Source organism: Crocuta crocuta, unplaced genomic scaffold (genome assembly GCF_008692635.1).
Source record: "Crocuta crocuta isolate KB4526 unplaced genomic scaffold, BGI_CrCroc_1.0 scaffold367, whole genome shotgun sequence".
Classification (NCBI taxonomy): domain Eukaryota; kingdom Metazoa; phylum Chordata; class Mammalia; order Carnivora; family Hyaenidae; genus Crocuta; species Crocuta crocuta.
The window spans coordinates 5,107,265-5,130,046 of record NW_027527936.1 but is presented as its reverse complement, the minus strand read 5'-3'; the positions used below and the strand labels follow the sequence as shown (position 1 = coordinate 5,130,046).

The following is a 22,782-nucleotide window of genomic DNA, read 5'->3' as shown; positions in this document are numbered from 1 at the left end:
TCCCAAGCAGTCTCAGCACTGTCAGTATAGAGCCCAACGCAAGGCTGGAACCCATAGACCATGAGATCATGACCTGAGCCAAAACCAAGAGTCAGACACTTAACCAACTGAGACATCCATGCATCCCTGGATATTGTTAAAAGTAGAGCCAATGGGACTTCCAAATGGATTGGGATATTAGCACAGGGGAAGGAGTCAAGGATGACTCTCTGTCTTTTGACTTGAACAACTGAGAGAATTTAGTTGCCGGTAATGACACTGGGAAGACTGCATGGGGAACAAGTTTTGGGGATAGACACCAGAAATGATCAGATTGGTAGTTGGGTGTGGCTCAAGTCAGCTGAACATCTGTCTTGATTTCATCTCATGTCATGGTACCAGGGTTGTGGGATAAAGCCCCGCGTCATGCTCTGTGCTGCACATGGAGCCTGCTTAAAATCTTCTCTCTCCCTCTGCCCCTCTCCCCCTCTTGCTCACTTGCTCTCTCTCAAATAAAATAAAACTTTAAAAAAAAATTGGCAGTTGGATAAAGAAGTCTGGAATTCAGAGGAGAGGTTCAGGATGGTTGTGTCTCTTGGTAGTTAGGGGACCTTTAGCAAATTATATAACCTCTATAACCTCAGTTTTCTCATCTATAAAGAGTAATAATAGTACTACTATACCAGGTTGCTGGAAGAATTAAGTGAGATAAAGAACTTAACACAGTGCAAGGCACTAAATGTTAACTATAATTATTCTATTAATGTTATTACACTAGTCATAATCATCTGAAGTGTCATATATTGAGGCTGTAGAACATAAAGCTTAAGAGTTAAGAATCCAGCCTTGACTGCCATTTGCAAGTTGTGTGACATTGGGCAAGCCACTTAATTTCTCCTCAGTTTTCTTATCTGTAAAATGGAGATAATAGTAGTACCTGTAACATAATGTTTTCATAAGGATTAAATGAGGTAATACCTGTAAAGTTCTTAGGAAGGTGCCAGACACATTGTAAATGCTTGATAAATGTTATCTATCATTATCATTGTTTGTCTGTGAACTCCTTGAAGTAGGAACCATCATGTATTTCTCTAGCACCCACTTAGTCACCTTTGCCTGTCACTGTGCTTAGTATATATGTGATAAGTAGTAAAAAAAATTTTTTTTAATTGTTCTCCTTATCTGTAGAGGGCATAAACCTTGCACATACTGATTTTCTTGACAGTTGCTTCTTAGATTGAATTATTCTCTTTCCTTGTATATTTCTTTGGGAGAAAAGAAAGAAAGAAACCATGTGAGAGCTGTTTCAGAAGTATACTCACATAAATTGAAGTGTGTGTTTATATTTTGCTATTTGGATGTGAGCTGATGAGTAATCTTAGAATAAATAATAAATTGGGAAGGAGGAAGAAACATTTTCAGTGTGTGGGGAGACAATCTAGATACTTGGGTATGTGGATATTATTTCTCTTCTGAACTTCCTGAATTAAAAAACATTTAAAGTCACTACATGTATATGTGTTAATAGTTCTACCTTTGCCAGGAGATTTGGTATTTTGCTGCATGCATGGCAATTGTGAGCAGTATTGTTTAAAATTTTCTGTGAATTAAAATACTTACAGAATGAGTTTAAGTCTCAGTTTACTTTCAGCTGTTAATCAAGATGAAGAATATTTGTTTTTCTCTCAGAAATCTAGGATATTTTTGTGTTTATTAAACTGGTTTACTCTTTTTAAGAAAGCAGATCTTATATTAACTTATTAAGTACTTGTATTGTTTCACTAAAAAAAAAAAGTAAAGTTAGACCATAAACTTCATTGGTCTTCTTGTTATTATATAGTGCTAATGACATGATCTAGTGATTATCGAACAATGTTTATTTGCCTTCACCTATCTTAAAATCTGACTATAAAAACTGTGGACAGAAGAGAGAAAGCCAGACTGAACCAGCTCTGCTTAATGTCACTTGATGTAAGGCTTTAGTGGTTAATGTCTGTTCAGCTGAGTTTTCTTTGAGTTCTTAAAGCTAGGACCTAGCACAACCAGTTTTCCATGATGTAATACCTCTAAAACACGTTTGAACTGCAGCAAGCCTTACCCAGAGATATTACTGCCTTTTTTATGGATCTAGATTCATAGCTCTTTTGGGACTTGAGTTCTGAACCATTGCCCTTTCTTCTCCTTTTTGGTTATTGGTAATTTTTTCTGGTCTAAGAGAGTGATGGTATCTTTGCTTTATTTGGGAGTAAAATGCAAAGCAGTTCATTTTAGTGCCACATATTAAATCTTAGTGGAATCTGGTGGAGTATGTCACAGAGCCTTTCTTTCAATTATGGAAGGAAATCAGATAAAAATATATCAAAACTTCTGGAAAAACTTTTTTTAAAGAAAAGTAAGCCGATATCAGTAGGTTTCCAATGTAGGCCTTTTAGACAGCATATTAATGTGAAAATCATGCTCACATTTTAATATTCTATCACAGGTTTATTTCAGACCTCTTAATTGTTTTTACCATAACTTTGGAGCCAGGTATTTTTCTGGTCTTTCCAGAAATGTCAGAAGAACACCTACAACATGGATGTTGCTTTTTGTTCAAAGTTGACAGAAAGGTCTGTCAAGCAAACCAGTTAGATTTTCATTGGTTTACAGCTTGGGAGGGTTTTGTTTTTGTTTTTGAGAGACAGTGAGAGAGAGAAACTTTTTTTTTTTTTTTTTTTTTTTTTTAAATTTGAGGGAGAGCACAGGCCTGAGCAGGGAAGAGGGGCAGACTAAGAAAGGGACAGAATCTCAAGCAGGGTCCAAGCTCAGCGAGGAGCCCGACATGGGGCTTGCTTGATTCCACAACCCTGAGACCATGACCTGAGCCAAAATCAAGAGTTGGATGCTCAACCGATTTAGCCACCCAGGTATTGTTAGTTAGTATTTATGAATTTAAAAATTAGGTTATTATTCAATCATTGGCCTTTTCTTCTTTCATACCCATTGTCACAGAGCAAAACATAAGTATTGGAGCCAAACAGATCCAGATTCCAATACTTCTTCAACTTTTGTCAAGTCACGTAAATGTTCTGAACCTTATTTTCCTAGATGATAAAATGAGGGTACTTTAATTTCAGATAATACATATAAAACACCTACCACAGTTTCTAGGTATATTGTAAGTTAGAAATAAGTATTAATTTTCCAGACAGCTTTGATATAATGGCCACAGAACTCTTACTAGGTCCTGTTGTGTAATATTGAGTAGGTCCAAAACTAACAGTTGTGTGTGTGTGTGTGTGTGTGTGTGTGTGTGTGTTGTTTTGTTTTGTTTTTTTCAGAATGAAGATAGCTAAATGTGTTTTAGACTTCTGTCACACCTCTCCCTTACTCTTCTGTGTAGGTAATAAGCTTTTGAGGAGGGACAATATTTAAACCTTAAAGTTTAACTCTGAGAGCAGAAATATGAGCTAAAAAATATTTGACTGATTGGAGGAAAATGCTACCAAGGAACTAATAATGTTATTTTCCTTGTGCTTGTTTGGGACTCAAAGCCCAAAGTCTATCCTAGATCTGTGAACATTATAACATAAGATAGTGACCCATAATTTTTTTAATTATATTTATTAGTTTTCTTTTCATTTCTTTTCTTTCTTGTTTTTGTATCATTAGTTTTCTATGGCTGCTATAACAAATTACCTGGTGGCTTGAAACAACACAAATTCATTATTTTAAGGTTCTATAAATCAGAAGTCTAATGTTGGTCTTACTAGGCTAAAATCAAGGTATTGAGAGGGCTGCGTTTCTTTCTGGAGGCTCTGGGGAGAATTTGTTTCCTTACTTTTTTTAGTTTCTACTTGGCTTGTAGCTCCTTCCCTCTTCAAAGCCAACAGTGATAGGCTGATTCATTTTATATTGTATCCCTCTAATACTAACTTTTTGGCCTCCCTCTTCCACCTTTGGAGCCATTTTGATAATACTGCAAGTGCGATAACAATTGATAATCTAAAATAATCTATTTTAAAATCAGCTGATTAGCAACCTTAATTCCATCTGCAACTTTAATCAATTACCCTTCCCATATAACGGAATATATTCACAGATTTTGAGAGTTAGAACTTGGACATTTCTGGACATCTTCTGCCTATCATAATATCCCATTAGGAAAACATTCTTGAGCACACCCCCAAGTGCTTCTGTTAACCCATGTTAAATATTACTAAAATGTATTTTCTCTTTTTTATATAAAAATAATATAGGTAATGGGGTGCCTGGGTAGCTCAGTTGGTCAAGCATCCGACTTCAGCTCAGGCCATGATCTCACCATTCATGGGTTCGAGCCCTGCATCGGGCTCTGTGCTGATAGCTCAGAGCCTGGAGCCTGCTTCAGATTCTCTGGCCTCCCTCTCTCTCTGCCCCTCACCTGCTCGCTATGTCTCTCTCAAAAATAAACATTGAAAAATCTAAAAATAAGTAATGATATAAGGTAAAAATTCTAATTTTCTTCCCATACTTCAGTGGATAATCTTGCTCATACCCCATTTTGGAGACTGCTGGATAATAGTAAGACTTAAAAAAAGATCCTGCTTTGGAATTAAGAAATTTTACTTTGAGGGGTGCTGGGGTGGCTCTGTCAGTTAAGCATCCAACTTTGGCTCAGGTCATGATCTCGCATTTCATGGGTTTGAGCCCCATGTCAGGCTCTGTGCTAACAGCTCAGAGTCTGGAGCCTGCTTCAGATTCTGTATCTTCCTCTCTCTCTGCCCCTCCCCTGCTCATGCAGGGATATTTAACTTTTAACTGAATTCAGTAAATATTTACTAAATGCTAACTATGAACAAGGCAGTGTTTTACATATATATAAACACAAAACTACATGGTACATTTATTCCAGGTGTGCTAACTACTGTAAACCACGTAAAATCTTACTGATTTAAAAGTATGTTTCTTATTCATGTCCTAGTTCAGTGCATGTTGGATGGAGTTAGAGAGCTCTCTCTTTTTTTTTTTTAAACCTAGGTCAGGGCCTCAGATTCCTTCACTGGATCTTCTGCATCTGCTGACAAATGAAGAAGAAAAATATAGAGGAGAGGGTTGAGGTTTCTATGGGACAGGCCTAGAAATGACGTAATCATTTCTGCCCCTATACTACTCTTCAGAACTCAGTATTATGGTCTTAACTGTTATAGATACTGGGAAGCTTCAGAAGGAAAAGGGAGGCAACTTAGTGAATAAATAGCCATTCTTTTCCACACTTAAGATCCCTGCCTTCAAGAACCATCTAATTTAGTGGAAGAAGCAGACATAGATAAAACTCGATATAGAAGGCAGGCCTGATAAGTGTTTATATAATAGAGTTTTAAATAGAGTAATATAAATGTATACAGAAGAGAAAGATTACTTTGGATTTTAAAGATTGGGGAAATATGTGAAAATATGCCTCTGAGACAGGAATTCTTACAGCCATTCTCAATCAAATGACTTGATATGTGACAGTGCCTGGCACAGTAAATGGTATATAAATGTTAGGTACTATTGTCATTATTAGGTGATATTTTTGCACTAACTTTGTAAGAATTGGTAGAGCTTTGAAAAGTGGATTCCAGGGTCACTTAGGTGGCCAAGTCAGTTGAGCGTCCAGCCCTTGGTTTTGGCTCAGGTCATGATTCCAGGGCTATGGGATCAAGCCCCATGTTGGATTCTGCACTGAGCATGAACCTGCTTGGGATTCATTCTCTCTCTCTTTCTCTCTCTTTCTCTCACTCTACTCCTCTCCGTACCCCTAAAAATTAATAATAAAAAAGTAGATTCCAGATGGACTCATTGTAGCAACAGTATGGAAGTGGGAGAATTTAGGACATATTTAGGAGGAACAGGTTATATAACTAAAACACAGAGAATGCAGGTGGGAGTAATAGGAGATAAGGTAAAAGAGGTGTGGGTCAGATCATTCAGATTCTTGAATAACATGCTAAGGAATTTGGACTTTGATCAGGAGCTGTGAGCTGCCACAAAAAACTTTTTGAGTTGCCAGTAGCTTCTTAATGAAAGGCATCATGTCTTGTTCATTTTTTAATCCTTTTAATAACTATATGGAGATGTAATATAACATTGTGATTAAGGGCACAGAACCCACTGTTTAGCTTTGATGCCTGGCATAGCCACTTATCATTTGTATGACCTTGGGCACGTTACTTTATTTCCCTGAACCTAAATTTCTTTATCAATATGATTAGGAGGGTAAAAGTATTTCTTCATTGGATTATTATAAGGATTAAATGAATGTAATATAAAAACAATGCCTACATAGTAAATGCTCTTTAAGAGTCAGTTGTTGGGGTGCCTGGGTGGCTCAGTTGGTTAAGTGGCTCTCTTGATTTCAGCTCAGTTCATGATCTCGTGGTTGTGGGATCAAGCCCCATCAAGCTTTGCGCTGGATGTGGAGCCTGCTTAGGATTCTTTCTCTCCCTCTCCCCTTCCCCTGCTCTCTCTCGCAGAAAAAAAAAAGTGAGCTGTTATCATAATCATATAATAATAATCATTACCAGTGCCTAGCAAATAACAGGCATTTAGTAATTTTTGAGTGGTCAGAATTTTGTGTTAAATTTACCCAGCAAGTGTTTATACACTGTCATATGACAGGCAAGATAATTCATTTCATTTTATAAAACATAGTTAAAGGTAGGAAGTGATGATGCTATAGGAGAGTGGTGTAAATGGAGAGGCTTCATAGATCAGAAGCATGCTAGTTCAGAAGTACTTCTACTTAGAGGGAGCCAGATTTGTTTTATGGGAAAGGAAGTACTTGAACTGGGCATTGAGAGTAAGTAGAATCTAACTATGTTAGAAATGAAGGGAGGGGCATTCCAGGAAGTAGGAACAGCCCAAGAAAAGCAAAGGTGTATAAAATCATGGTAATGACACTTTATGGAAAATAGTAAATCATACTACAGGAAAAGCTGAGGCAAATTAAGTCTCTGGTCAAAGTCTAGTTTACCAGTAGTATCAGAGTTAGAAGTTTCCTGTTATGGTCTTACTAACTTTAGAGTGGATGATCAGCTGTCTTTTGTCAAGACTGAGCCTTGCTACTCAGTGTGTGGTCCATGGACCTAGCAGGATCAGAATTACCTGGGAGCTTAATAGAAGTTCAGACTCTCAGCCTCCCCCTGTCTCAACCTGTATAATCAGAGTCTGAAATTTATATAAGTCCTAGGTGATTTGTTTCCACATTAAAATTTAGAAAGCACTGGTCTAAAAAACAAAAGCAACTTTTTTTTTAATTTTTTTTTTAAATTTATTTCTAGGAGAGAGAGAGAGAGACAGTGTGAGGAGGGGAGGGTCAGAGAGAGAGGGAGTCACAGACTCTGAAACAGGCTCCAGGCTCTGAGCTGGCAGTCAGCACAGAGCCCAACGCGGGGCTCGAACCCACGAACCGCGAGATCATGACCTAAGCGAAAGTCGGACGCTTAACCGACTAAGCCACCCAGGCGCCCCAACTTTTTTTCTTTTTAAATGTTATTTACTTATTTAAAAAAATTTAATGTTTATTTATATCTGAGAGAGAGAGAATGTGTGCGTGTGTGTGTGCTCAGGGGGGAGGGGCAGAGAGAGAGGGAGACAGAATCTGTGCTGACAGCTCAGAGCTCATGTGGGGCTGGAACTTATGAGCCATGAGATAATGACCTTAGCTGAAGTCAGACGCTTAACCAACTGAGCCACCCAGGCGCCCCTTTATTTATTTATTTATTTTAATGTTTATTTATTATTTTTGAGAGAGCTCATGTTTGGAGACAGGACAGAGAGAGAGAGGGAGGAACAGGGAGAGGGGGACAGAGGGTCCAAATCAGACTCTGCACTGTCAGCACAGAGCCTTGTGTGCGGCTTGAACTCACAATCCATGAGATCATGACCTGAGCTGAAGTCAGACACTTAATCGACTGAGCCACTCAGGCGCCCCATTAAGTGTTGTTATTTATTTTTGAGACAGCCAATGCGCATGTGCTAGGGTGGGAGAGGGGCAGAGAAAGAGGGAGACAGGATTGGAGGTGGGCTCTGCCCTGACACCAGAGAGCTTGATGTGGGTCTCATGAACTGAAAGATTATGACTTGAGCCAGTCAGATGCTCAGCCAACAGAGCCACCCAGGCATCCCTCTTCTTACCTCTTAACATGAGTGTATGTGTGTAATATGAAACTAAAAATAATAAATTTCAGTAATCACTTAGTCTCAAGCATGTGCATTAACAAAGTGCTCCCTTCCTGAGCTAAGTAATTCTAGCTGGCATGATTTTGGTAGCTAGGGAATAAGAATCATTCAGAGTGTAATTATTTTTAGGTCCAGTTTCATACCAAAAAAGATTTGAGGCTTCATCCATAACTTAGATTTAAAAAATTTTTTTATAGTTTATTTATTTTTGAGGTGGAGAGAGACAGAGCACGAGTGGGGGAGGGACAAAGAGAGAGGGGGAACACAGAATCTGAAACAGGCTCCAGGCTTTGTGCTGAGCGTGATGCAGGGTTCGAACCCACAAACCGTGAGATCATGACCTGGGCCGAAGTTGGACGCTTAACCGATTGAGCCACCCAGGCGCCCCACAACTTAGATTTTAATATAATTAGTAATAAAAATTTCAGTGAAAACTTACTGTTAATATTAAATGCTTTTCTAGGCATATATATCACTTCCCTGTTGAAGATGAAAAATATTTCCTTTTAAAATATTTTTAAATGTTTATTTTTGAGAGAGAGAGAGAGAACACATGCATGTGTGAATAGGGGAGGGGCAGAGAGAGGGGGGGGATACACAGAAAATCTGAAGCAGGCTCCAGGCTCTGAGCTGTCAGCACATAGCCCAACACAGGGCTTGAACTCATGAACTTCAAGATTATGACCTGAGTTGAAGTTGAACACTTAACCAACTGAGCCACCCAGGTGCCCCCCAAAATATTTTCCTTTTAAAGTATATTCTTTTTATAGCAACTGGAATGATGTACTCTACTCAAGCCCTTCTTCTAATATAAAGCAAATGCTTGTCTTAGCTTGTGAGCTCTGTGAAACCATTTTGGATGCGGTGGGTGATGGAAAGGAAATGAGGTTGAGGAGGTCAGGCAGAAAAGTTTCACATAGAAGTAGAGTTGTGTGACACCACTGTGATGTGGTGATGTGAGTTGGGGGTGGAGAGGAAGGCAGGCAGAAGAAAACTTTCACATGAAGCCAGTGCCTGCCTGAATGTGCTGGCTGTGACATCTCTGTGGATGATGTGGTCGTAGTGAATGGTGGGCTTTGTGGGGGAAGGAAGCAAGGGTGTATCATACCCAAACCAGGTCTTTTTGGCTTCTAGGAGGCTCATAAATTTACTTTTTATTTTATTTTTTTGTTTCAAATTTTTATTTAAATTCTAGTTAACATATAGTATAATATTGCTTTCAGGAGTAGAATTTAGTGATTCATCACTTACATACAACGCCCAGTGCTCATGACAAGTGCCCTTCTTAATATCCATTACCCATTTAGCCCCTTCCTCCCCTATCTCTCCTCCATCAACCCTCAGTTTGTTCTCTATATTTAAGAGCCTCTTATGGTGGAGCGCCTCAGAGGCTCAGTTGGTTAAGCATCCGACTTCGGTTTAGGTCATGATCTCACAGTTCATGAGTTCGAGCGTTGTGTCAGCCTCTGTGCTGACCGCTTAGAGCCTGGATCCTGCTTCAGATTCTGTGTCTCCCTCCCTCTCTGCCCCTCCCCCGCTTGCACACGCTCTCTCTCTCTCTCTCTCTCTCGAAAATAAACATTAAAAAATTAAAAAAGAAAAGAGTCTCTTATGGTTTGTGGCGCCTGGGTGGCTCAGTTGGTTAAATGTGACTTCTGCTTAGGTCATGATCTCACAGTTTGTGAGTTTGGACCCTGCATCAGGATCTCTGCTGACAGTGCAGAGCCTGCTTCAGTTCCTGTGTCCCTCTCTGCCCCACCCCAGCTTGTGCTTTCTGTCTCAAAAATAAATAAAAACATCAAAAAAAAGTGTCTCTTATGGTTTGCTTCTCTTTTTTTCCCCTCCCTTTCCCTGTGTTCATCTGTTTTGTTTCTTAAATTCCATGTATGAATGAAATCATATGGTATTTGTCTTTCTCTGACTGACTTATTTTGCTTAGCATAATATACTCTAGCTCCATCTACATTGTCATAAATGGCAAGATTTCATTCTTTTTGATGATTGAGTAATATTCCATTATATATATCCCACATCTTCTTTGTCCAATTATCAGTTAATGGACATTTGGGTTCTTTCCATAATTTGGCTGTTCTTGATAATGCTGCTATCAGCATCAGGGCACATGTGCCATTTGAATCAGTATCTTTGTATTCTTTGGGTAAATACCTAATAGAGCAATTGGTCATAGGGTAGTTCTATTTTTAACTTTTTCAGGAACCTCCATACTGTTTTCCAGAGTGGCTGCACCCATTTGGATTCCCACCAAGAGCATAAGAGGGTTCCCCTTTCTTGGCCTCCTCGCCAACATCTGTTTTCCTGTGTTGTTAATTTTAGTCATTCTGACAGATGTGAGGTGGTATCTCATCATGGTTTTGATTTATATTTCCCTGATGATGAGTGATGTTGAGCATCTTTTCATGTGTCTGTTGGCTATCTGGATGTCTTCTTTGGAAAAGTGTCTGTTCATTTCTGCCCATTTCTTTGTTTTTGTATAAGTTTTTTTTTTCTTTTTTTCTTTTTTAATTTTTGAGGGGCAGGAGTGGCAGAGAGAGAGGGAGAGAATCCTAAGCCCTGATGCAGGGCTCAAACTCACAAACCGTGAGATCATGATCTGAGCTGAAACAAAGAGTTGGATGTCCAACCAACTGAACCCCTCTTCTGCCCATTTCTTAACTGGATTACTTTTTGGGTGTTAAATTTGGTAAGTTCTTTATAGATTTTGGATCCTAACCCTTTATCAACTATGTCATTTGCAAATATCCTCTCCCATTCCGTAGGCTGCCTTTTAGTTTTATTGATTGTTTGCTTCACTGTGCAGAAGCATTTTATCTCGATCAAGTCCCAGTAGTTCATTTTTGCTTTTGCTTTCCTTGCTTCTGGAGATATATCTAGTATGTAACTATCGTTTTGCTAGTAGAATCCTATTGCCTAGCTCCTATATAGATATTTGACTAAATAAAATAAATACCCCTTGGCTTTCCTGCCTGATACCTGCCTCTGAATATTCTTTCTGGGGTGCTTGGGTAGCTCAATATGTTAAGCATCCTACTCTTGACCTCAGCTGAGGTCTTGAGCTCAGGGTTGTGAGTTCAAGCTCCAAGTTGGGCTCCACACTGGGTATGGAGCCTGCCAAAAAAAAAAGTTCTTTCCTATAAAATGAATTTACATTGTGAAGCTAATTTGGTGATTATTGCTTTTTCATTCAGGAAGTGTTTGTTTAGCATTTTATGGGCAAAACATTGTGTATCAGGCACTATATGTAGAAACAGAAGAGAACTGTGTTCTTGAAAACCTTTCTTATATTCCATGCTGGAGGAGGAGTCACAAATGTTAAAAGAAGAATAGCTAATGTGTTCTAGTGCTTAGTATGTTCTAGGAGCCCAAGTTATGTCATTTCATCTTCACAATAACCGTATGGGTTAGGTAATAGTAATACTCCCATTGTGCATATGAAGAAACTAAAATACGGGGTGGCCATCATGAAGTGGCAGAGATAGGATTCAAGTATAAGCAGTCTGATTCCAGACCCCGGACCACCTCAGTTGGGCTTATGAGCAATCTTTCAAAGCAGAGTGAAAAGTGCATAGCAGTACTGTTGGGATAAGGAGGGGGAGAGAGGATTAATGCTAAGTGAAGATATCTGAGAGATCGATATAGAGAAGATGACATTTTAGCTGACCCTGGAAGGATTATTTTCAGTAAAATGAAATAAAATAAAGAGAAGAGCTTGAACTTAAGTTTGTAGGTCATAAAAATCATTCATGCCATTCAACATTTATGCCAGATGCTATACTAGGTACTAGAAAGCAAAATAATATAAAACTCTAAATCCTTCATAGTAAGAATGGTTACAAAAGAGTGATATTGAGAGAAGGCTGATTATAATGAGTTTAGGAATGAATGAATGAAGGTTAAAGAAATGTAGTTACTGAATGTAACCTATTGAAGTTTGGTAACAAATGAGGGGCGTCTGAGTGGCTCAGTCGGTTACACGTCCAACTCTTGATTTTGGCTCAGGTCATAATCTCACAGTTTATGGGACTGAGCCCTGCGTTGGGCTCTGCACTGAGAGTGCAGAGCTTTCTTGGGATTCTCTCTCTCCCTTTGTCTCTGCCCCTCCCTTACTTGCTCTCTCTCTCTCTCAAAAATAAATAAAATTTTTAAAAAAGAAAGAATTTACCAGCCTGATATCAAAGTTAGAGAGGCTACAGCATTGTCCAAGAACCCAGGAGACTTCAGAGGTATTGGATTATTTCTAATGCATGAGTAGCTAAACGAGTTTTCTATATGGCAGTTATATTCTTTTCGTTTATTTAAAAAAATGTTTTTTGTTTCATAGGTTCATGGGTGTGTGTGTACATCAGGGACAGTTGCATGCACTTACAGAGGTAAGATAAGTAAGCATACTGAAGTGACTTCTTTGCCTTAGTTTTAGCATTTGTGGTTCCATACTAATTATTACTTGCATGTGTTAACAAAATGTGTATGCATTTATATTTATGCAAAAATGGCAGTGTTGACAATGCTTTCTTCTCTTGCCTGGGGACAATAGCCATATCTCTTAATACTCTTGGATTCCTTCATAATATTCATGAGTAATCTGAGAATATGAGTGCTCAAATGTTATATTGATTCTTGCTGCCCGGATGACCCCTTCCAAAGCTAAGGGATGGTATCACTTGGCTACAGACTCTTTCATGGCAACAGATTCCTAGACTATCCGGAAACATTTGGTGTCCTGATCTAGAATTCCGTGATCACTGTTCTGGTGTCCTGATTGGTCTTATTACTCCTTGGAATCAGTTTACATCCTCAGTCTCATTTCATTTTCAGCCTCTTCTAGGCAGATAAAGTCACACTTAACCTCTGAGGACGAGAGAATCTTCTCTAGAACAAAGGCTTCCTAAACTCAAGTACTGAGCTATCAGCTCAGAACTTACTTGGGTGTTTCTTAGAAACACAGCTTCCTGGAATCTTCTAGGTTTAGTAGGTATTCATAGGACCCATATATATTCTTGAAAGCTCCCCAAGATTATTCAAATGTGCATCTAGATTTGAGAATCTATGTTCTAGAATATATTCACATTCCTCCTTAGAAAGTAAGTACCAAAATACAAAGTGAAGAAACTTAGGAATGAAAATTGTTTAACAGAATTTGCGAGTGTTGGTTTCCTACTGGCTTGATGCCCTGCATTTGTCCATAATGTCTGATAAAGGAAGGTCCCATGTACCTCACTCTGTGTCTCTTTTTTCAGTTACCAGGCACCTTAATGTGGAATGTATATACTTCTGTCCTGCCTCTTAAATGGAAAGCCAAAGAAGGCAGAATAATGAGGTGGTTAAGAGCATGGGCTCTAAAGTCCTGATTGCCTGGGTTTAAATTTCTCTGTGTCTCAGTGGTGGTGTCTGTAAAATGGGAATAAAAGTAATAGTATCTGCTTCAGGGAGTCTAGATAGAGAAGAGGACCAGTAGCTAAACCTTAAAGTATTTAATTTTAAAAGTCCAAAGAGAATGCCTTTGAGAGGGAGTAGCTAGTGAGATAGGAAGATAAACCAGGAGAGTGTATTGGCCTGGAATGGAAAGGAGGGAGTTTCAAGGATGAGGGAGTCAGTAATTGTGGCAGATCCTGCTGATAAAAAGATGACCTTACAGGGATATTGTGAGCATGAAATGTCGAGTGCTTATTTAGCATAGTGCCTGGCATACAGTAATTGCTTAATACATTTTAACTATTACAACTTTTATTATTAGCAATGACTGGTCCTTCCTGAACTCCTTAAATTGTCAATATTTTTCATTGGTATTTAGTTCAATACTGTAATTAATGCAGTTGAAAATTCTAGAAACTTTTTATTGGGGGTGCCTGTGTGGCTGAGTCAGTTAAGTGTCCAACTTCAGCTCAGGCCATGATCTCATGGCTTGTGAGTTCAAGCCCCCTATTGGGCTCCACGTGGACTGCGTACAAGCTGCTTTGGTTTCTCTCTTTGCCTCGCTCTCTGCCCCTCCCCCATTTGTGCGCGCGCTCTCTCTCTCTCTCTCTCTCTCAAAAATAAACTAAAAAAACTTTTTATTGAAACATGACATAGCAGAAAAAGCACACATGTGAAATGTGTACAGCCCAATAAATCTTTACAAATGAACATACCCATAACCAGCATTCCAGATCAAAAAAAATTTTCTGTGTATTTCTTTTCTCAGAAGTGAGTCTATAAACTCTTCAAAAACAAAACTCTCTCATTCTCTCAAGCCTTCTATCTGCCAGAGCTCTTACACTAATAATTGTTATTTGTTGCACTCCCTGTTTATATCATTGTTCTCTGAAATGTAAGTTTACTGGAAGAGCTTGTGTGTTGGCTTTTCTGACAAAGAAGAACATGCTTTAAAATCTGTGATCATGGGGCGCCTAGGTGGCTCAGTCAGTTAAGCATCCAACTTCAGCTTAGGTCATGACCTCGTGGTTCTCGAGTTTGAACCCCACATCAGGCTCTGTGCTGACAGCTTAGAGCCTGGAGCCTGCCTCGGATTCTGTGTCTCCCTCTTTCTTTGCCTCCCCCTCACCGACTCTGTCTCTCTCTCAAAAACTAAATAAACACTAAAAAAATTCTGTGATCATGTTGTAAATTTAGAAGTGGGTGTAGTGCAAATGGCAGAAATGAATGATTTTAATGCAGCATTTTTTTGGCCATGTTGCACTTAAATAATATTTTCTGTTGTCTACTAGCTTGTTTATCGCTATATACAACATATAGTGCCTGCTTGTGAAAGAGTATGTATTTCCAGTATCATTAATGAGATATTGGTATAGCTTATAATTTTTATTATGATGTTAATAAGCTGATGGTCATGTAGGCCAAATATCCAAATGCTATTTGTTATTTCCAGAAGGGGATCAGCAAAGGCTATTATGGCATAGATATGTAGGGAATCGTGTGTTTGTCTTAGAATTTAATTTGGCAGCACACTATTGGTTTCACTAAGGATTATGAAAATAAATTACTAATAACATCTAGTGTAGCACTAGGAACTTGGATGACATTTAGTAAATTTTTCTTGATTGGTGGAGTGCCTGTTCTTTACAATAATGTGAAAATCATTCCTTATTTCTCTTAAAATAATTTTTCAATAATTACAGTAGACAGACATAGCTCTTGTTAGTGCCTATAAAGTGTTGATATTATTAGGAAAAGTATTTCTCATATACAGTAGTGATCTGGACTTTTTTAGGCTTGAGCCATTTCTGTGAGTGTTCTTTGTAATTGTAGACATTAACTGAACTTGGAACAATCAGATAGTTAGATACTACTAACTACTATCAGTAGTTTTACCTGTGGTAAGTATAGACTTCTGAGTTTTTAAGCAAATGAGTTATTTGTTAGAAAACAGTTTGATAAAAGATCAAACAAAACCTTTTAAGTTTAATGTATCAAAAAAGAATGCTTCATAAGTATTTCTTTGACTCAGGAGACCTAACATTGTCTTACATTTGGTCATGAGTATCAAGGAAGTGGAAATCTTTAGTTTTTAAAGACAGAAAATATAACCTTATGTATTATTAGTTAGCTTTTGCTATGTAATGTCCAACCATAAAACCTCAAAAGAATATGACAATAAACATGTATTTCTTGTACATCTGCAAGGCTGAGCTGAGCCCAGTTGGGCACTTCTGCTAGTCTCACTTTGGCCCATTCATGCATCTGGCAGGTCATCCGGTAGTCTGATCTAGGTTGGGCTTTGCTGGGACCACTTTGCTCTAGCTGCTTCTCATCCTTCTTCTGGGACCAGCAGACTAGCCTGGACATGATGATACCAGAATAGCAAGAGTATGCCAGCCATTTGCACAAGTGCTTTTCGTGATTCTGCCTATATTCAAGTTTGCTTGGCCAACATCCCCATTGGACAAAACAAGTCACATGCCTGAGTCCACATTGGGTGCATACTGCAAAGTTATATATAAGAGGGCATGGATTCCATAAGGGATGAAGAACTGGAACCACTGTTGCAATTTCCCATACCCTATAAATATCCCAATTAGCAGATCATAATTATTTGTCTTTTCTACCCTAATTGAGGGTAAAGACTTTCTCTCATTTAAAAAAAAATCATAACTACGAGTTATTAAACCTACTGTGGGCTAAGTGCTTTGCTTAGTGCTTTATATATTAGCTATAATTCTCACAATTCTGTAGTCGTATTTTCTCCATTTTAAAGATGAGAAAACTAGGCTTAGAGAAATTAAGTGAATTTCCAAAGTAGGATTTGGATCCAGATTCATTTGACTTCAAAGCCTATACCTTTTCCATTATAACACACTGTCCTTAATTCACTTATATATTCCCCACAGTGCTAAGCACTTATGTATCCTCCCCAAATGTTCTTGTATGTGTAGCATGTATAGTATTTGCAGAATTTGATTCTGACTATATTTTTATGGTTATTTGGAAAAGATATTTCCTAGTTATTGGATATATTAGAATGTGTTTGGTTGGCAAGTAACAAAAAATAGTCAAAAGGCCTTAAACAACAAAATGACTCATGTAACTGGAATTCTAGCAGTTTTATTAGGTTAAGGGTTGGTTTAATTCAGCAGCTAAATAGATGTTATTTAGAGGCCCCACGTCTTTCTGTCTCTTCACTCTGTCTTTACATTGTCAGCTTCATCCTAAGGTTGGGTGTCATTCTGCTCAAAAAGTAGCTGCCACCAACTTACATGCTATATGTTTTCTCTTCCATATCCAAGATGGGGGTGTGGGGGATTATCAAAAACAGATAGGAGAGAGATTCTTCCAGACAGATTATGCTTCATCTCATAATACCTTCTTTTTAAACTTGTTATTAAGAAAGCACAAAGAGAGAAATATCCTCATAATCAAACAGTTGAAGGAGCCTCTTTGTGCAGAAACTTTCAGTGCCTAGAAGATTGGAAATTTGGGGAATGAGTGGAATATAAGATTGTTGGGTAGGGATCTCAAGTGACAGTACTCTCTCGTCCAAAGAGTCAGCAAAAGAATTGCTTGGTGGATATTTTGGGGTCTCTCTTGCCTTTTCTACCATGGGGAAATTATGGTTTTTTCTCCACTGTGCCAGTGAGAACAACTTAGCAATTACTTGGCCTGGTGAGGTGATTCATCTATCACCTCAGTTGGGCAGATACTTGGTACTGAAAGAAACACTCCAGGGGCACCTGGGTGGCTCAGTCAGTTAAGTGTCCAACTTTGGCTCAGGTCATAATCTCAGGTTTGTGAGTTCCAGCCCTGCATTAGGTTCTCTGCTGTCAGCTCAGAGCCCGCTTCCATTGGATCCTCTGTTCCCTACTCTCTGCCCTTCCTACTTGTGCTCTCTCTCTCAAAATAAAATAAACATTAGGAAAAAAAAAAAAAAGGAAAAGAAACGCTTCTAGTTCATGAGGGAATAGATCAGTCCTCAGGCAGCTGAAAAGAACTTTTTATTCACATAGCCCTCATCCTCTTCTCACTCACCATTCCCATTCCCATCGTACACCTTCTTTCCTTTTAAAAGAATAGTTACTTTGAAAATTCCTTGCTTATGTGGGTTGATATGTGTTGTTACTGAGTTGTGTTCTTGTCAGACTTATAAGAAGCCTTATATAATCAGAGAGCTTACAATGAAAGGAAACTCTGTCAGTTCAGTGACCAAACTCATGCATTATTTATAAAAATGAGCAGCCAGACCCCGATTCCAGTTTCTTGGTGTGCAGTGATATTGCTATTAGTTGCACCTGCTTCTTCTTTTTTGTTTGTTTCTGTGTGGCCCAGTACAGAGTATTCTCTTGGCCTTATTTACCTTGAGCCAGATGCGATATTGTCTGGTGCCTGCCTTGGGTTAACTTTGGCAGCATAGTCCTACCTAATTTTCAAGCGTGGGATGACTTTGGGGCGGCCTTTACTACCACATGATAGTTAAGAGAACAGTCCAAATGTACCAACAATGACTGCCCCTGTGACCCAGGACTTCTAAAAGAATGATGAGGATAGGAAAAATGACAGGATATGAATTATCAACTGTAAGGGAAGAAAGAGACTCACTTTACACATAACATTTGGAGTGAATCTGCTGTAGGCTAGGGATTCTGCTAGGCTCTGGGCTTATCAAGATTAAAAAATGAACCTATTTCCCTATTTATTGCTATATAAGAAATAACCCTAAAACTCAGTGATTTAAAACAACCATTTTATTTCACTTACAATTTTGCAGGTCAGGAATTTGGAAGGGCTTTGCTGGGTCTCTGATGCTCATGTGTCAGCTAGAGGACCCACTTCGAAGATGCCTACTTCATTCACATGCCTGGTGCCACAGTGAATGAAGGTGCTTTGGCCCCTGTCTTCACTACATGGTATCTCACTCTCTGGCTCATCTCCATATGGCTTAAGCTTCCCATTGTTTGGTGATCTCAGGATAGTTAGACTTTTTATGTAGTGACTGGCGAGAGGTATAAGCCACCCAAGTGGAAACTGAAAGACTTCTAATGATGTACCTTTGAAAGTTTCAGAATGTCACTTAAGCTGCATTCTGTTGGTCAGATCTGATTCACAGGGAGGGGAATTATCAGACTCTACATCTCCACTGACCATTTTTATTCCACTGCAATATCTTTCAGGGACTCAGTGTTTAGTGACTGGGGTAGTAAGAAATTTCTTACTATGTCCTTCCTTCAAAGTGTTTTTGGTTTTTTTTTTTTAATGTTTATTTTTGAAAGGGAGAGAGAGAAAAAGAAAGAGAATCCCAAGCAGGCTCCGCACTGTCACCGCAGGGCCTAATGCAGGGCTTGAATCCACAAACAGATTGTGACCTGAGCCAAAATTGGACACTGAACCAACTGAGACACCCAGGCACCCCAAAAGCTATTTTTAAATATCCAGCCATTATTCCATGCTGTTAACTCTTAGATATCCATATATTCTGTTGTTGTTACTCATTATACTTCATTTTCTTTTCTTCTGTCATCTCCTGTTTTCCATTCAATTATGTTACTAGTATTTAAAATACAACGTAGCTGGGGCACCTGGGTGGCTCAGTCGGTTAAACATCGGACTTTGGCTCAGGTCATGATCTCACAGTTTGTGGGTTCGGACCCCACGTCGGGCTCTGTGCTGACAGCTAGCTCAGAGCCTGGATCCTGCTTCGGATTCTGTATCTCCCTCTCTCTCTGACCCTCCCCTGCTCATGCTGTCTCTCTCTCTCTAAGAAATAAATTTTTTAAAAAAATAAATAAAATACAACATAGCTCTGTTAGGTCACTATTCAGTCTTACCATTTCTTATTGTTAGAATAATTATTCCTCCAAAAGAAACCACAGAATTAGTTTTTACATTTTCTCATCTCTTGAATTTTATCAGTTCCCAATCCTATTATTTGTCTGCTTCTCCTTTCTCCACATTCTAGCCATGATGTTATTCCATGCCTTGATCCCTACACAGACTTTGTGGCTGTTTTTCCTGTCTGTAGTCTTTCTTTGCNATAACACCCACTGCTCATCCCAATAAGTGCCCTCCTCCATGCCCATCACCCATTTCCCCCTCTACCCCACCCCCGTCAGCCCTCAGTTCTCAGTATTTAAGAATCTCTTATGATTTGCCTCCCTCCCTCTCCTTAACTTTTTTTTTCCTCTTCCCTCATGGTCCTCTGTTACATTTCTCCTGTTCCACATATGAGTGAAAACATACAGTATCTGTCCTTCTCTGCATTAGGCATACTTTGATAATGTGATGCTTCTGTTTTAAAACTTCTTTGTAGCATTCTAGACTCTATTTTATTTCAGAATACACAGCCCTTCCTTTAGTTAGGTGGATCTTCTGTTGTCTTCTACACATGCTGGCCTTGGATTTGCCTTCTAGGACCTGCGATGCCCTTATGTCTCGTCTCCTTCCCACTTTCCAAGTTATGTCAAATCCCAGGCTCTCTAATCGACCTATCTCCTAAATAGGGTCAATGATAATGCTTTGTGTGACTGGGATCATCATATATGTTCAGGATGTGCATATAGTTGGTTTTTTTAGTATAGACCCAGCTCTGAGAAAGCTGAATTAGCCCCAGTGGAAAGAGCCCAAGGTCAGAAATAGTATGAAATGTCACATCTCAGGTTCTTTCATAATCAGAAGTTTATTTCATTTATACTTGTAAAAATAGCTAAAAGCATTCCTATAAATACATGTTGGCATCTTTACTTTTGAAAAGGTACCTTTATTAAAGTTTTTTGGTTTGGTCATTTAGTAATAAAAAATCTCTGAATAAATTGTGGTACATGTTTTCTGCCCTTATTTTTAGTAACTCCCTATGACATTTGAGAAACAAGAATTTGAGGTTGGCAGTCTAACCCACAAATAATAGAAGAGTTCATTTAGTTTACTGTATTCTTAAAGCAGTTTTCCCCTGACTTGCTAGCTTGTTTCTGGCTCATTTACTCATTCTAAAAATATTTATTGGCTCCTACTATGTATTTAGCACTATCCCAGGTATCAGGAATATAATAATGAACAAAAAATAATCTTTTCCCTCATGGAATTTACATCGTGGTCAGCAGAGGATGGGTAGAGGAGTTAGACTAAACAGGAAAACAAATTATAATATATACAGCTTAAGTGCTGTGGGGTTTGCAGTTTCAGTATATGGACAGGGAAGGTCTCACAGAAGAAGCAACAATTAAGGAATTAAGGTAACTAGCTGCATGAATATCTGGGGAAAGAGTGTTCTAGGAAATGGGAACAGTAAGGACAAAGATATGGAGGCAGAAATGTGCCTGGGATGGTTGAAGAACTCCAAGGAGGGTGATATGGCTGCAGAGGAGAAAGCAAAAAGGATGGTAGATGGGGGTCAGAGAGGAAATGCCGGGTCAGATCACATAGTCTTACAGACTATTGTAAGAACTTTAGCTTTACTCAGGATGGATTGTGAAGTCTTTGGGGGTTCTGAGTAGAGGTATAACATTATGTGACTTATCTTTTAAAAAGATCACTCTGGCTACTGTGAGGTAAATAGACTGAAAAGGAGGCAAGGGTGAAAGCAGGAAGACTAGTTAAGTGACTATTGCAATAGAGTCTGTACAAGAAATAAAGACTATGCAAAAAGGGTGAGAGATGATGCTAACTTAGACCAAAGTTGTAGTTATAGCAGTAGCCATGCTGCTGGTGATGCTGGATCTATTTTGAGAGCAAGTGAGGCTTTCCTGATGCATTGGGTGTGGGCTATGAGAAGATAAAGGGAGTCCAGGATAGCTCTGAGATTTTTGGTCAGAACACCTGAAGGATAGAGTTTCTTTTAAGGGAAATGGTGAAGACTGTAGGACGTACAAGATGAAAGATGATTGAGAGGTCAGTTTTTTTTTTAAGTTTATTTTTATTTATTTGTGAGAGATAGAGTAAGCAGGGGAGGGACAGAGAGAGAGGGAGACAGAATCCCAAGCCAGCTCTTCACTGTTAGTGCAGAGCCTGTTGTGGGGCTCGAACTCACGAACCATGAGATCATGACCTGAGCTGAAGTCAAGAGCTAGACGCTAAACTGACTGAGCCACCCAGGCACCCTGAGAGGTCAGTTTTGAACAGATTGAATTTGAAATATTTATTGAACGTCCAAGTGAAGATAACTTTATAGAGCACAGGGATTCCAAGGAGTACTCTGAGTGATACCTTACTTGTTTAGATCCTGTTTATCAACTTTTTTATTAGAAAACATTCCACTGATTTGGAAGGAGGCATTTTTCAACTGCTTATATTGCTTACTTCTTGAGTAATAATAATGAAAAAATTATTAAGTTGTCTTCCTCTCCTTCCCTTCCCTTCCTTTCCCTTCCTTTCCCTTCCTTTCCCTTGCCTTCCCTTGCCTTCCCTTGCCTTCCCTTGCCTTCCCTTGCCTTGCCTTGCCTTGCCTTCCCTTCCCGTCCCGTCCCGTCCCGTCCCTTCCCTTCCCTTCCCTTCCCTTCCCTTCCCTTCCCTTCCCTTCCCTTCCTCTCTTTCTCCTCTTTCTTTTCTTTCTTTCACCTCTGTACCCAACATGGGCCTCAAACTCATGACCCAATGATCAAGAGTTGCATGCTCCACTGATTGAGCCAGCCAAGCACCCCCTGGTTTTTTGTTTTTTACTATATATATAGAGAGAGACGGGGCGGAGGGAGGGCAGAGAATTTAAGGTCTCTTTAGCTAAGAAGTGGAGCTGGAATTTGAATCAAGTTCTGGCTCAGTGTAATCCTGTGTTTACTAGACTTGGCTAGTTTACTTAGCTCCTTGGGCTCGGTTATTTTATTCACTACTGAATCTTCAGCAACTGGCACATAAAGGCATGCAATAAATACTAGTTGAGTGAATGGATAAGTGGATGAATGAATGAATACTGCTTCCCAACACTTGAATTTACGGCAGTTAGTCTGTTTGCCACAAAGACCTTTGCCTTTTTCAAGGTTGTTTTGGCCATACATTTGACGAATCTTTTCTCAGTATTAGTAGTGATAGGATAGCTGGAGGATTTAGAAAAGTGCTGTAGGGATTTCTGGCTAATCTTTCTCCCGATCCTCTCTGTGACTGTGAGACTAGCATCCTCTCCACGACTGTGAGACTAATGTGGCAATTGAATTCATAGAGCTCTTTTTGAGTTTAGGCTAAACCAGTTTC

General features: G+C 39.1%; 1 protein-coding gene across 1 annotated transcript in view; it reads left to right on the top strand.

Moving 5' to 3' along the window:
• TESK2 (testis associated actin remodelling kinase 2) overlaps positions 1-22,782 on the top strand; it is a 145,562-nt gene that overhangs the window by 92,874 nt on the left and 29,906 nt on the right. The window contains exon 4 of the mRNA XM_077752093.1: positions 12,503-12,551. Coding sequence (XP_077608219.1) covers positions 12,503-12,551 — 49 coding nt within the window. The remainder of the gene's footprint in view (positions 1-12,502; positions 12,552-22,782) is intronic.